The sequence below is a fragment of the Etheostoma cragini genome, chromosome 7 (genome assembly GCF_013103735.1).
Source record: "Etheostoma cragini isolate CJK2018 chromosome 7, CSU_Ecrag_1.0, whole genome shotgun sequence".
Classification (NCBI taxonomy): Eukaryota; Metazoa; Chordata; class Actinopteri; order Perciformes; family Percidae; genus Etheostoma; species Etheostoma cragini.
Genome location: NC_048413.1, coordinates 15614991 through 15630500, shown reverse-complemented (window position 1 = coordinate 15630500; position 15510 = coordinate 15614991). Strand labels below are relative to the sequence as shown.

Below are 15510 nucleotides of genomic sequence, written 5' to 3'. Positions count from 1 at the left end.
CTGTTTGAGTCAGTCAGAGAAGAAATAGACAAGAGATTGTTCCTTGTTGTGTTTTCACCACAATGTCATCATTGTTTCTTCAGCTCTCTCTTAATCCTCCTAGGGCAAACCAAACTTACCCTGGTTATTTCCCTCCAACCAAAAGCTCTCTCTCTCTCCACTATCTTCTGTGTCCAAGCTTCAGTATGATCACCCTCTCTTTCCTCCTGAGCATGATTGGTCAGTCCTCCACCCTCTCTGCCGCCTTCCCCTCATTCTCTCTCTTTCACTCTCTCTCTCTCTCTCTCTCTCCTTACTTAAATACTTGTAGCATAAAGAGAGAAAGAGGGGAGGGAGAGGGGGATGGGATATCTATAGGGGGAGGGGAGCTCAGTGCTTACTCTGTTGTCACTGGCTTGAGAGAGAAAGAGAGAGAGAGAGAGAGAGAGAGGCAGAGGGAGGGAGGGAGGGAGAGAGAGAGAGAGAGAGAGAGAGTGGAGTTGTGCCCCATATGTGGAAAAGAAAGCATAGCAGTGCACACACAGTCTGGTCTGCTCCAGGGATTATTGTAGCACTTTCAGATCTGATGGAGGACATGCAGGCATGAATAGGTAAGGCTGCCTGTCTTCTCTGCATCTCTGTGTTGATCTGCTGTCATAGCACGCTGCTCTCCCCGCTGTTTGACTTGTCTCCGCGTCTGGTGTTAAAAGTTGACTGTCAGAGCAAAAGGGGTTGTAGTTGGAGGCAGTGTTGTACGGAAAGCCTGTTGGGGTCCAGGCACGGCTGTGTGGTCCTTGTGTAATTTTGCTTTTGTATGAAATGGTATATGATTCATTGTGTAAATTGGTTACCAACTTATTTGTTTGTATATATACTAAGAAAGATAAATTGTGTAATATGCAAACGCAGTAAATGACATAATGTAGCTTCACTACTGTTAAATACTGTTAAGTTTATTCAATAGCTACAGTAGCTTCACATTTTGTTATAGATGGACTGTATATTTAGGGAAACATGTTTATTTGTTGCTAATTTTTCCCCCACATATTTTAAAAACTGGAAGGTGATTTCGGACATCTCTGTTGTTTTTACACTATATTTTCTGAAGCAACTAATTTAGCACCAACGTGGATGAAAGATTTACTTTGGTTTCCAGAGCATTGAGAAAGAACCTAAATGGCTGTTGTGTGCAATTTTCAATTTCAATTCAATTTCAATTTTATATTAGAGAACTTAAAAAGTAAAATGTCAGTACAGTGAACTTTTTTCCTCTGAATTTTCCTTATGCAGCTCCTAAAGTGAGAGGTCTCCTAAGAATGCAGTCTTTATGCCCCAGTGCACAGAGCAATGGTATGCATGAGTCTTTTTGTGAGGCAGATTTAGAAAGCTCTCTTTAGAGGCTGAACACAGCTTCTCAATCAGCTTAATGCCTGCCTATAATGAATACCCTTGTGTGTGTCAATTTGGCAGACTGTGTGCATGTGTTTGTGTGTGTGTGTGTGTGTGTGTGTGTGTGTGTGTGAGACTGTTGTGACTGTATGTGTTAAACTGATAGGGTTCTCAGGTTGGTCAGTAATTCTATCATACTCCAGGTAAATCCTGGTCTGCGTGTGTGTTTGGGTTTGTGTTGCCGTTTGAGGGTGTGTAAAAGGGTTGGTTGACATGTGAGTGTTTGTCCAGACATTGTGCAGCAGCCTATAACTGCGTCTCTCTCTCTCTCTCTCTCTCTCTCTCTCTCTCTCTCTCAGGGCTGTTCTGTTGTCAGTGCGAGCTCCTGCTAGTGATGGACAACAGCCGGACGGACGCTAACCTTAGCTGGCATTCATACAACAGCATCCCTCCATACTGAGACCAGCTCCACAGAATGCTGAGTCCTATTGTCCCCTATAGTGAGTACACTGCATCCTTCTTTCTCTCTACCTTACTGCATGTCACACCAAACAGCCCCACTTGACCTAGTTGGACTTTGCCTGAATCAATGACCCCCACTGCAAAAATTAGCGTGAGTGTACACTGTGTTCTGTAGTTCGCAAACAAAAGGAAGAATGCAAAGGTAACTGTGAAAATGTCCAAACCTCATTGCAGAAGCCTGACTTTTTTGTTGACGTGCACTTTGGAAATGCTAAACCCCGGGCACCGACCCTGTATGAATGTTTCATCACCAGGCGGAAGACACCAATGGGGAAAGGAAGCGGGACAGAGGGAGGTTGAAGGGCTGATGGTTTAAGCAGAATGAACCCCTCGGTTCTGCCAGTGTCCTTTTACCCATACAGCTCAGGATGTACCACCAAACACACTGCCCCTGCTCTCCCCCCTTTTCCCCCTTTCTCTCTTTTCTCCCTTCAATGCTGACCTAATAACTGGCATGTCCATTTTTGGCCTCCCCCCTTTTGCACCCTCCCACCAGGTTTCATTTGAGTCCAGTGCTCTGGCTCTCCAAAACAGCATTGTTTTCCAGCCAGCATGGGGCTGCCTCTGTGGCCTCTGCCTCAAGAGCCCCTTTTCCCCAGCTCTTTAACTCACATCAAAGGAGCATTATTGGCATGACAGTTACAAGAAAAGAGGGAGAAATCAAACAGAATGCTTAATTTAAAAAGTATAAGTTCATAATGGGTGCTAAAAACGTTCAATTAGTTTTCTTAGCAACCAACTTTTTTTTACTGCAGAGCCTGTGTAAGGCAAGTGTGTGGATATGAGAAATCATACTGGACAAAACAGCATCATGAGCCGATGTTTGACAGTAACCATGACACTTTGTTTGCTTTTTCAAAATTCCCTCATAAAATAGGCAGTGCTCTAGTGCATTATTCGACTGCCCATGAAATGAAATGATAGAATTACAAATTTGTTGCCAATAAGTAGTGTGATCTTGTGTGTTGTTTTAAAACATGGCCTCTCACAAGAGGTTCCTGATGATGTTGATTTAAAGCCTGTTTCTTCCAGCTATGTTTTTATTTTCCCATTAAAAGATGTTTATAGCTGTAAATCTAATTAGGCTGATTGCTCAAATAAAACTGATGGACAGTTCATTTGCAAGAACAAGCACTCTGCTTCCCATCAAAGTCAGTTTAAGAGGTTTTTCCATCAGCTCCCTGCACCCAGCTAGTCCACACTGACTGAATACACTGTTCCTGCTGCTAAAGTAGACAACACATCCAAGAATGTCACAAACTGCTGGTGGAATAATTAGCATGCCTTTAGAGTCGGCACACTGCTGGTCCTTCATGGGAATCTTCCAGTACACTAAGTACTTGCCTTTGTGTGTGTGAGATTTGCTTTTACGATCAGGATGCGTACTGCTGGTTTTCATCTGCTCTGTCCAGAAGCTTCATGTTCTTCATGTACAGTGTAGCTCTGTTCAGCTGAGTTTCTGCAGCGGTGAGATTGTTTCAGAACAGCTTGTCAGTGTGCTTGTATGTGGACAGTAGGAACGTATGAGCGCACACAGCAGTGTTAGGTAGTCACATTGTTTACTCTCAGACCAGTGACACACAAACACACTGCTGTGCTCACTAATGACACTGCAGCTCACTGGCCTTTACTTAAAGACTGTGGTCATGGTTCTACGGCGCAAAAGTCAGACTGTGAGGAACTTTGAATATGTGCAGGAGATGCGAAGACTCTCACCTCCATGTTGGAATCCCCTTGTGGGAATTCGGAGCATTCCCGCTTTCCAATGCTACTTCTAACTCCTGCTGTAGGCATTTCTGTCCCTGCACATAGATTCTCTCATTGTATTAATGCACACGGTTAGGGCAGGTATACCCACAAACACACTACTCTTTGTTATCAGAACTGCTATTACAGATCCTACATTCAGCCAGTGTGTGTCTCTTTCTACCCTGGCGTGTCCGGCCTCAGCCCTTGTCTCCGGCCGGTCCAGAGTACTTCAAGCTGGGGCAAGTAGCTACACCAGGACCTGAGAAGAAATCTGAGAGAGATTCCAGGGGCCATGGATACTCCTGGAGGGATTTGGTGCAAAGAATCTGTAATCTGCACTTCAAACACACTCTTAAATCAGTCCCAGGCCGCCAACCCAGGAGTGCCCTAACTCTTGTTGCTAGGGCCCCGCTGGTGTAGCGATACCTTTTCTTTTATAACAACACACACTCGCACACACACACACACACACACACACACACACACACACAGAGCAACCACACACAGGAGTTTAGATCTGGCAGTTTTTATAGCTCTCCTCTGACTGACCCCTCTCCCTCTCCTTTCTCCGCCTGGCTCTGTTTTTATGCTTTGTACAAGTGTCTTTGTGAATGACTCGGCTAAGTCATGAAGTAGTTTGTATAGAAAAAACAGTAGATCTCATCTTAGCCTCTGTAGGAGCCGGTTGGAGGGCTGCGTCAGCGTCCATTGTAGGCACATTGGTATGAGTGCTGCATTGGAGGGGCCTGTGAGGCCCTTAAGTACACAGCCTGCTGAAGTGTGTGTGAATAAGAGCTCGGATCATTAGTGTAGGGTGTGAATGGGCTCTAATTAGCCCCCAGTGTGTGTGGTTGTGTGTATGTGTGTATGTTTGCATGTAGCCACAAGAAAAGAAGGTTAGGGACTCAGGGCCATGTGAGTCTACTGGCCCTGTGCTCTGTCTCTCTGAGGGTTCATCAGCTCATTAAGGAGAACTCCGCTCCTGTTAAGGGCCCAATTAAGATGCAAGGTGGTAAGGAACATTTGGATGGCAACACTTCACTAGATTCCTGAGGCAGCACAATTCAGAGCTGGACAGTGAGACACAACTTCTTTCACACCGGCACAGCTAATTAGTAAATGAGCATGCTTAAGAAAAAACACACTTTAATCGTTAAGCCATTAGGTGTTTATAGTGCTGTTATCATAAAATGCACTGTGTTGCTGTTTATATATAGAGTTTCCTCTTGTTTGTGTGGGTACTAACAGAAAAAAAAATCCCAGAGCTGTCCATGTGCTGAGAGTATAAGCTGGGAGCACAGAGTGGCCAAGGGATATGGACAGAAAGGAGGTAATGCAAAATAAGGGGGGGGCGGGGGATCTGGGGAAAGAAGGAGGTTTCAAGCACAAGATAGAACTGAGGAGGGGGAGATAGAACAGAGATTGGGCGAGGGAGACAGATGGAAGGGGTGATTGGTCATCACAGACCCTTTGGACAGCTGTTCTTTGATATATTAGTGGACACAATGACCTAAAGCCAGCCTGCAGTCACAGAAAATAGGGACCCTGTTTTGTCTTTAAGGGGGTTGGTTTGACAGGGTTCTGCCATTTGTGGACGTGCATTAGCAGGCACGGGGGATGGGGGAGTTGTTTCTAAAATTACGAGCATGAAGTGACGCATGCAGCAATTATTCCGGAGGCTTTCTAGTTTTGAAGAGTGCTGCAATAAGGGCTGTAAAATGAGCATGCTCTCAGATGGGACTTTGCTTTTTGCTGCACTATTATAAGCATTTATAAACACATTTATCAATTAATCAACCATTAACCAATGCCATCAAGTAGTTTGGCTACTGCTGCTCTCCATTCACTCTGCAAAACAACAACTTTTAATGACACTATTGTTGACCGCTAATAAATTGGAGATTTACCACATGGAAGCTTGTTTTATTCTGTTTATTTCTTTTATCCTAATTAAATTTTTATTTCAAACAAGGGTGGTATTATTTGATTATTGACTTCAAAATACTCAATAAAATGTTGTCATACTTCCTAATAAAACCATATTAGCTGCAAACACTGACAAAAACTGTTCTAATAGCAGGCCTGAAACAAAACAAAAAACAGAGTACGTCAAAATGTTATTCTGATACGTGGAGTGCAGATAGGTCTGTCCACAGAGAGAGGATTGTTCAGAGATAGAGAGAGACACACGCAGAGGACATCCCTCAATGCCACTGCAGGAGATGGGCTCCTTCCTCCTGGGATTGGACTGGTGAGGCGTGTTTGAAAAGAGCTGCGTCTGCTCGTGCACTGGGCAGCAGGTGTGACAACTCCCCACCAGAGCTCCCGCACTCTTCTGTTATTAGATGTTTTTAGGGCCATGAAAGAGGGAGCAGATGAGACACAGGGAGCGAGAGGCATAGTGGGAGTGTGGGATTGTGTTTCTTTTGATTGATGGCAGCGTTGTGACTAACGCAAAGATTCATTATAATGTTCACTAGCAATGGCCAGTAATGCATGTCTGATGAATTATGATCCCTGTTGTCCGTTGGGCGCATTATCCCTGTCTTAAGGTGCTTTCAAAATGGCCTCTAGGACTGACCAGCAAAAATTTCCTTTAACAGCTTTTTGATAATACCCAACACTATAAGGCCATTCAGCATCTGTGGAATAATATTGTCAGAGGTAACTTGACATTTGTCAACATGCATAATCATACATACATAAAATATAGGTGAGAAATTCATCATAATTTTTCAGTATGTTGGTGCAACCTACAAGAGCTAATAAAATGTGTATTTCATAGAATGTTCTCACATAGTGGGAGAACATCCAGAGACAATTTTCCACTGTCTCCACCTGCCATACTGTGAAATGTGGCTCGCCTCTCAGATTGGTGTTTTTATGACAGAACAGGTAGTATGCAGCGGCAGGATGGCAGCAGCCTAGTGAGAATGTCCTGCTGGATATTAGTATCATAAATCAAAGTGAACTTGAGGACAGATGACTTAAGGGACTTCTCTTATTTATCAATATTAAAAACACTGATAAATAAGAGATTGTGAGTGCTTCTCTCAACCAAGGACTAAACTCAGTCCTTGGTTGTTTAAAGCAGATTATTGGCTGTATTGGAAGATCTTGAAGAAAGACATACTTTATTTTACATATTTCTGTCCAGCGAGCAGCAAATTTCATCAAATAACTCCTTCATCAGCATGCACTTGCTGAAAACATAACTGATGCAGTCATCTGAGCATCAAGTTTGTGATGCATCAGCATACACATAATGTCTGTCAAACTCTGCCCTTCTCTTTACTTTCTGCCTGTCATTCCCCTTTGGTATGCCACTTGGCTCTGAATTGTAACTGCATTCATTTTAAACTTTTCTTTTTAAAGAGTGTGTCTCTGAGATCCCTGTCGTACTGCCATGACAGCTGAAGCAGCAGTCTCAAAACAATTTGACGCATGCCTTTCTTTTAAGTAATTTCCCACCCTAGAATTTTCAACATATTTTACCTTCTTGTTGAACAGATAGAATAACTCTTTTTGTGGAAGTCTTTGGGGCCTACAGATTTATTTAAAGCAGAGGAACAATTCCTCCACAGAAAACTCTGTTTGACTTTGAGGCTGACGTTTTAATTCTGCAGGAAATTCTTGCCTTTTTCTTGGTGTGAAGATGACCAGCAAAGCAAACACCTGCAGGTTTGCTTCATGATGATTATTCATGTTTTATAAGAAGTTAAGAACAGAAGATGTGGTGGTTTATAGATTTATGTAAATGCACATTGCTCTCCCTAATTCATGCCTCTGTGTGGACGTACGATGTTTTCTCTCGGTGGGAAGGGGGTAGAACTCAGCCTTGAACAGAGCCCTGATTAGATTGATCCATGGTGCTCTTGTTTACAAGCAGCCTCTTCACAATCGGCAGGGTTTAATAGTAGACTGTCCCAGAAGGGTTGTCGCATCCGTGTCCGTTTTGTTCCTTGTAGCAGGGAAAACAAAAGTGCCGGGAAGGGAGAAGGGGAAAGCAACCTCAGGGGAGCTGTGAAACGGCACTGGAGCTCTCCGTCTCCGGGTTTCCTGCCAGGATAACGTTTCACCTCAGCCACTAATACTTCTTTTATGGGAAACCACAACACAGTCTGGTGAACTAGGAGCCCTTATAGGCCAAAAACTACTTCAGTTTCAACTACTCCACATTTAAGACATTTCAGTGACTTTGTAGATGGCAGATTGGACAATTTGGGGGCAGAAATCACAGATGAACCTAACATACTCCCCCTGAGCCATAAGTGGTCTAATTTTAATATTAGGTCCGCCTCAAAGTTAAGCTGGTTCTTCTTAAGGGAGCCGTGCCACTGCCTTCATCACGCACTCCTACAATAGGATGCAGCTCACACAGGTCCATCAATAAATCCCAGGCTGACACAAAAGCTGTCAGTGGACTGCTGCTGAATAGATTAATAAGATTTCCATAATTAGACAGGCCCCTGACAATAGGATCCTTTTGGCTTTGTCTCAGGGCCAACTGGATTGTCCGAGCCGCGCACGTCTGCTGGACGGACATCCACAACAATGGCTGCACAGACAGTAACGCGGTCAGCTGAAGAACATCTGTCTCTCCTGGGGCCGAAAACATACACACACACAGTGGGAAGTTTCATGTGCATAGATATAAGGTTCTTATCAAGCTCTTCTTGGCAGAAGTAAGGCCATCGGTCAATAGAAAAGTCTCCTCACTAATTATGTTAACTTGGTCATTACAACCTGTTTTGTTTTTTGTGTGGTATATTGTCCAGGACCCCCTCGAAAACGAGATGGCACATCTCAAGGGCTTATCCTAGTAAAAGAATTTCAAAGAAATACTCGTCCCACCCCTTTGTAACTGGATCACAGAGCAGCTTTACTTATATTGACAACACAAATAAAAGCCTCCAAAATGATTGAATGAGGACAGGATTCCTATTTTCAAACAAACTGATGTCCTTGTCCATTCTTAATACATGTAATTTCCCCTCCATAATCCTCCTCTAATATGAGTAAGATATCTGATCAACTGATGGGGAGGTGGCAGAAGAGAGTAATGTCACAGCATTGAGAAAAGTATAAAAGTAATACCAAACGTTGAAACATGACTATTTGCATCTGGATTACAAAATTCACAAATTATTTTAGCAGTGTATGTTTATTTCGTGTTGGGTAGGATAATTTAAAATCTAGGATCATTCTGAAATACATATTAATGTTAACCTAGTGATTGCACTGCTGGTACACACAGAATGTCCACATTGTCCTGATTTCCTGCTTCTAATCTTAGCTTTCTTCCTGCCCCTCCAGTGAATTAATATACATGAGAGCTCTGATTTAAGCAGAAATTTAGATTATAGCTGGCTCAGTTTATTGTGGCGCACTACTGCTCTAAAAACCACAGTCCAGCATAGGCCAAGATCTAATTACATGAGGGCTAAATTGCTCTGCAACCCTGCTGTGTTCATCAGGGAAGTGAATGGTTGCCAACCATCATTGAACTCACTGTTTACATACAGAAAGAATTTTTGAGTGTAATGCATTTTATTTGAGAAAGTAATTACTATCAGATTTAACAGGGAATAGGTTCTTCAGGTATGCGCAGCTGGTCATTAAGTTGTTCAAGGGGGTAGTGTGAGAGAAGTCCATTCTGTGTTGGTGCTACTCTGATGATAGAGTGGACAGCAGTTAGCCCACCTCACTGAGTCCTCTAATGTCCGCTTAGAGAGGACGAAGCGCCTGCTGTCCACTCCCTCCCCTCCCTCCTCTATCCCTCCCTACCCGCTGCAGGTTTTATGAGCTCCCCTGGGCTCTCATCCATCTCTGTCACACACAGGCCCCATTATTGGGGCTGCTCGCAAACTGGTTGGGCTGCAGATGGGAAGGGCCTGCAGGACATATATGGTTTCTGCAGCCGGACAAAGACCTGCAAGTCAGACCACAAAAATATGTGGTAATCTGGGTGTGGACAAGACAATGTCTTCAGCATGTTTGTAATAAGTAAACAGAGTGTGAGAATGTTCCTTTACATTTTGCTGTGGTGGGTGTGTGGGTTGACTGAAGCTTAGGAGAGTACTTGAACTGGTCGGCCATTGGGAACTTAAGGCAGTGGATTTGAATATGAAGGACATGATAATCCAATGGCCATCTGGTCTGTTGGTCTCATTGGACTGAATAAATAACGGCTGTAATCTGAAAACACACATGGGGTGGTTTGGAAAAAGGGTAAATAAAGAGGGCAAAGCTAGAGGGAGCAGAAGCAGAATCGCAGGCTGTGGATATTGAGATTTGATTTAAATGGCAATAAGAAGCCTGGCTCCACACACGAAGACGGCCATGAATAATGAATCATCAGGTGTCCACAGAAGACAAGGCAGAGAGACCAGTAATGACAACTTTTGCCATATTCCTTTTTACCTTCCTGTTTTTTGGCTGTAGAAGTCCTCCCCTCAGGGTAAATTGTGACAGTTCAATAATGCCAAGCTATGTGTGGAATGTCAAGCCAATGCCTCAGCAAAAGCTAGCGTCTTTATGAAATAGACAATTCTATAACTATCCTTTTGTGGTATAATACTTACAAATATCTACTCTTTAGATGTAAAAATGTACAGTTGAACATAGCGACAATAGCAGATTCATTATAGCAAAGGAATAGACAGCCAAGCATATGCATCTTCCACACAGTTATGCCAGTTAAATGTTTTAATGGAATATAAGACCTTTGCATGAGGGGGCATGGAGGAAAAACAGCACATGTTACAAAATCTCTTTTTCATCATCCATGTCTGCTAGCTCTGCGATGCGCTTGGTGCATAGCAGCCATGATCAATCAGAGCTCGGTCAGTGCTGAAGTCAGCCAGAGGAACAGACATTCCACTTTCCCAATGTTCCATGGGAGACTGTGCTGATGAATAGTACTCTATGCTGCAATTCCAAACCCAACCCCCGCTTTCTTTCTTTCTTTCTTTCTTTCTTTCTTTCTTTCTTTCTCACTCTCTCCACAACACTGTCCACACACACACACACACACTGTTTCCCCTCTTCCTCCCTCCCTCCCTCTCTCTGTCCACCCGGCCACTGGGCCTTTGGAGCTCTGGAGTACTGTGGGTGGGTGGATTGGTGGGTGGTAGGTGGGGGTGCAGGGTGGGGAGAGCATGCATTCAGAGCAACATGCACAGTGAGATAACAATAGGTCCTCTGGGAGACCTGCAGATGTTAGCAGTACAGGGAATATTAGTAGGATCTTATCACTACTCTAACATAAGCTGGGAAACTGCAAAACAACACATCTAACCGACTGATCTGCTTTCACTCTCTCTCTCTTCTGCAGCTTTCTCTTTCTCCCTTCACCTCCCCTTTACCTTTCTCCCCCTCTCTGGGAAATATGAGCTTCTTCTGCTAACATGCATGGCAACACTAAAAAAGATTCCTTTAACAAAAAAAAGAAGCCATTTCTTATCACTAGCTGCTTAGAGACGAGAAGCTCAGACATGTTTCACTGTGCTAAGGATGGCGGTCATGGACGAGCGTATTACTGTGCGCTGTTTATCTTACTAATCTACATTAAACTGAATGTAGACTATTGTAGGTTATTTTTGGTTGAAAGGAGTGTTTCTTACAACAAGTATGGTTTCCTTGCTGTGACATCCAGTAGTCAAAACAATTTGTGTCTGTGAAAAATTATCAGGGGGATACTGTGTCGCAGCATGGTAAAACAGATCTCAAAGCACTTAATAAATAGACCAAAAATAAAAAACATGTCATTTTTACTCCGTAGTGTCTCAGTTCTTGCAGAGTGTGCCAAATTAAAGAAATTATAATAATAATTTAAAAAAGCTATTTCACTGTAACAAAACATTACTTTTTTTGTACCTTGGATGATGTTTGCATTTTAGGTAAATGGAAGAAGTCTCACTTTAAGAATTTTTTCACTTATCAATCAAAGCTAATAAAGGGAAAAAATTCTCTATTTCCCACTCACGGGAGAGGAATCAATTAAGATACTGTAGATGCTGTGCTGGACCCTAATGAATTATTTATCATGACCACAATGCTGCACACACGTTCTTTAAGATACAATAACTCCTTCACCATCAATTAGCTATTTTCTGACATAATTGTAGTTAGAGGACAAATATGACCTGTTTTCTTTGTGTGCTTCTCTTGTCAGGCCTGTTAAAGATGCACTGGAACCCAGAGCATGCCCAACCCCTCAGCCAGTGGCCTGAGCAGCACCTTGACGTCTCCTCTACCACCTCCTCTCCGGCCCACAAGTCGGAATTCTACCCTGGCCGCGGTCGCAGTGGCTCCAACTACGCCTGGGCCAATGACGACATCTCTGCTCTCACAGCTTCCAACTTGTTGAAACGTTATGCTGAGAAGTATTCTGGCCTGCTAGACTCACCATATGATCGGCCACCGACTGTGGGCACCTACCCAGAGCCAGGGGCCTTTGGGGGCCTCAATGTCCCAAAGACTGAGCTGGAGCCCTGGCCACTGACACACAGCACTGATGCCTCCTATTCCCTTGTGCCCCCTGGAGGCCATGACAGCCTCTCAGGTTCCAAAACTGTGGCCACATCTGCAGGTCCTCCAGGGGTTAGTAGTGTTTCGATAGTGAACAGTAACCTCTCAGACTCAGGCTACAGTGGCAGCAGCTCCTGTAGTGGCTCCAACGAGTACCCCTCTAGCTACAATGGCACCTATCTTTCATCAGGGTACTGTCCCCAACCCAATGCAGCACTTCCCCCTGCCTCCCTCCACACTCTCCAATCCACCCCTACCCTACTGCCCAGCTATAGCCCTACCACGCCTGTCTATAACTACTCACCTAGCACATATCCTCCCCATACCAGCCTTGCCCCTAGCTACAGCCACCCCTCTGCAACCTACCTGCCCTCAGGTCTACAAGCCCCTACTCCTGTTCCCTCAAGGCCCACACTGTTAGGAGGCAGTTATAGTTACCAGAGCACCAACCTTGGGACATCTGAGTCTGGCGGGACATTAAAAAGAAAAGCTTTTGAGATGAGCGTAGAAGACGATGAAAGTGGGGATGGGTCTCGTTACAGAAAATATAGCTATGACCCCTTAAAGGCTGGGGGGAACTCACCCTACAGTGTGAATGACAAAACAGAGTGCCGGGGAAATGGCTTCAGTAGTTCAGGCAGCACAGACCCTCAAACCTTCAAGCCCAGTAAGCCCTCCTCCCAGCCCCTGGTGTCTCCTCAGTATGGGGCGGCTGGGGAGTACAGCCCTCCAGTGGGCATGACAGGGGAGAATGGCGGGGCAGAGCAGGGTTTCATCCAACAGCAACAGAACCGCTCCCAGGCCCACAAACGCCCTCCATTGTGTGCTCCAGCTGTTGAGACTATGAAGAGCCCAGACCCCCGACTGTTGGACCTTGTTAATGGGGAGTTACTTGACTGCAGCCCGGCACTGGGCTGGGGAGAGCTGGCTGGGCTCACCCATGTCAAGGCCGCCCTGGAGGAGGACCTGCTGTGGCCCGTGTTGAGGCCCAGTCCAGTAATGCGACCACCAAGAACCGTCCTGCTGTTTGGTCCCCGAGGAGGGGGTAAGACGACGTTGACTCGTTCTTTGGCTTCACAGTTGGGGGCTTCCTTCTATCGGTTGAGTGGAGCCATACTGGCTTCTAAAGGGAAGGCTGAGGCAGAGCACATTCTGGGGTCTCTTTTGCAGGTGGCGGGGGCACGGCAGCCCTCCGTGGTGCTGCTCAGCCAGGTGGAGGCCATGGAAGAAGAGGGGCTGAGCCAGAGTCTGCTGACCACCACCCTGGAGAAAGCCCAGGTGGGGACCACAGGTCTGGTGATTCTTGTTTGTGCCACTGGAAGGCCAGATCTGCTGCAAGATGCAGTCCACCGGAGCTTTGCCAAGCGATATCACGTTGGCCTACCAGATGTAGGTATGCGCAGGCAGGTGCTGCTGCAGGCGCTGTCGCCCCAGGGCTGCAGCCTGAGCGAGAGGGAGCTGAGCGCTGTGCTGCAGCGCACAGAGGGCTTCTCAGTGTGGGAGCTGCTTCAGCTCAGCCAGCAGGCACTCTCCTCAGCATCCTCTCCCACTGGGGCCATGCATGGCCACCCCACATCCTCCAAACCCCCAGCCTTCACAGACTTTGAGAATGCCTTCTGCAAGGTGCGCCCACACACCACCACAAAAGAACTGGATACTTGTATAGAGTGGAGCAAGATGTATAACCACTGAGAAAGCAACAAGTCACTGTAAACGGACTGCATTATGACCCTGCATTGGAAAGCCATGGGAATGTTTTGTTGTTTTGTAATTACAGATTATGCAGCCAAAAGAACCAGTGAAGCTCAATGATTGTTTTCGTATGAATATCCGCAATATTTTATTTTTCCCAAAGAAAAGAAAGATGAATAGGCCTTGTTGAGTGGGGTAGTGTATTAGTCTTTTGGCTAACAGGAAAATCAGATTATATTCTATTTGGAAACTCTCAGAGATCCTGATTAGCCTTGGTCCGGGACAAAATCAATTATTAGTTGCTAGGTGATGTGGTCCAAGATTATGGATAATCAGGGTTTGGCGAAAATCCCCCTTTGACTGCTACTCTCAGGATCCTATTTATTGCCAGTCCACTTCCATGTTATCCTAATGTTGATTTAGTCATTGGACTGTCACTAATTATTCAGTACGAAGGGCTTGGGATCATTTTAGCAGACCACAGTTTTTGACCAAAAAGGTGTCAAACCAAATGCATAATCAGCAGTGTTTCTATATTTCTCAAAACAGACTTCCAAATCAGGTCTTCAAAATCACAATAAATTATTCTTTCTCGATAGCTTCTCACCAAATCAAAAGTTAGTCCTTGTTATTCCAAAAAACTAAAGTAAAATCAAAAGACTTTTATTACAAATCCGAGCATTCTGCTGTCCATCCCAGCAGTTACGTTTTTCAAGTAAAACCTTGCAGTTACACTCGCCAGGTTTGGTTGTGGTAATTACTTTATTACTGTTGGGTTGTTGTCCTTAAATTCCACGTACATTTGTTCTCATTCTCACATTCCTCATCATCTGCAGTTTTCCTGAGAATCTCACTTCGAAAACAAAGTTTCTCTTTCATTTACTCTTTTTTGTTTTCTTATATTTAGTCTTGTTGGAAATGCTCAGGAAGAATTTCTTTACCTCAGAAATATGAAATAAAGAATGTATGTAATCTTAGGGTCTTAGTAGAGAGTGGCGTAGAGCGAGCGAAAGGAGCGAGGAGAAACCTGACAGTCTTGTGATACCCACTACAGTTGGGCTTTTACCTCGGGAGAGAAACTTGAATATGCTACAAAGAGTAACATTGAATGTAATTCAGGTATTTCAAAGGATATTTGATGCCATAAATCCATGTGTTATTATATATGAATATATAAATCTGTTTTCTTTTCTGTTCTTTTACCCTTTATTTTTATTGTAGTTTATGGTGGAGTGATGATTGTCTTCAAGAAATGCTATGTAGAGTACAGAAATATTCCTTTTTTTGTTGGACAAACTGCTTAAAAATCCCTGTGTTATTTAGTGTTTACATATCCTGTATATGCATGTCTGCTGTTTATAGTTTTATGGCTGCAAAACATAATTTAAAAATGTAAATACAACATACACAATCATACATGTGCGCCCACAGTGAACACCTGAGCACAAAATACCTTAGATGAAGAAAACAAACAAAAACACAGATGCAAAATTATAAAGCTTAAAGAATTAGTGACTGCAATTAGCCTATATGGCTAAATCTGGCATATTTAAACGTTGGACTCTGTACTCATGTTGATTAAAGTGCGTTGTCCCTTTTAAATAAAGAAATCTAAAGATGACGTTGTTATATGAAGCTTTCAGCTAA

At 44.1% G+C, this 15510-nt stretch overlaps 1 protein-coding gene across 1 annotated transcript; it reads left to right on the top strand.

The window, feature by feature from the left end:
• Positions 1-408: 408 nt before the first annotated feature.
• Positions 409-14727, top strand: si:dkey-157g16.6 (uncharacterized protein LOC561837 homolog). The gene is made up of 3 exons (XM_034877010.1): positions 409-590; positions 1728-1868; positions 11816-14727. Exons 2-3 carry the CDS (start codon positions 1844-1846, stop codon positions 13861-13863), a joined length of 2073 nt encoding a protein of 690 aa, XP_034732901.1. The 5' UTR covers positions 409-590; positions 1728-1843; the 3' UTR covers positions 13864-14727.
• Positions 14728-15510: the final 783 nt, after the last annotated feature.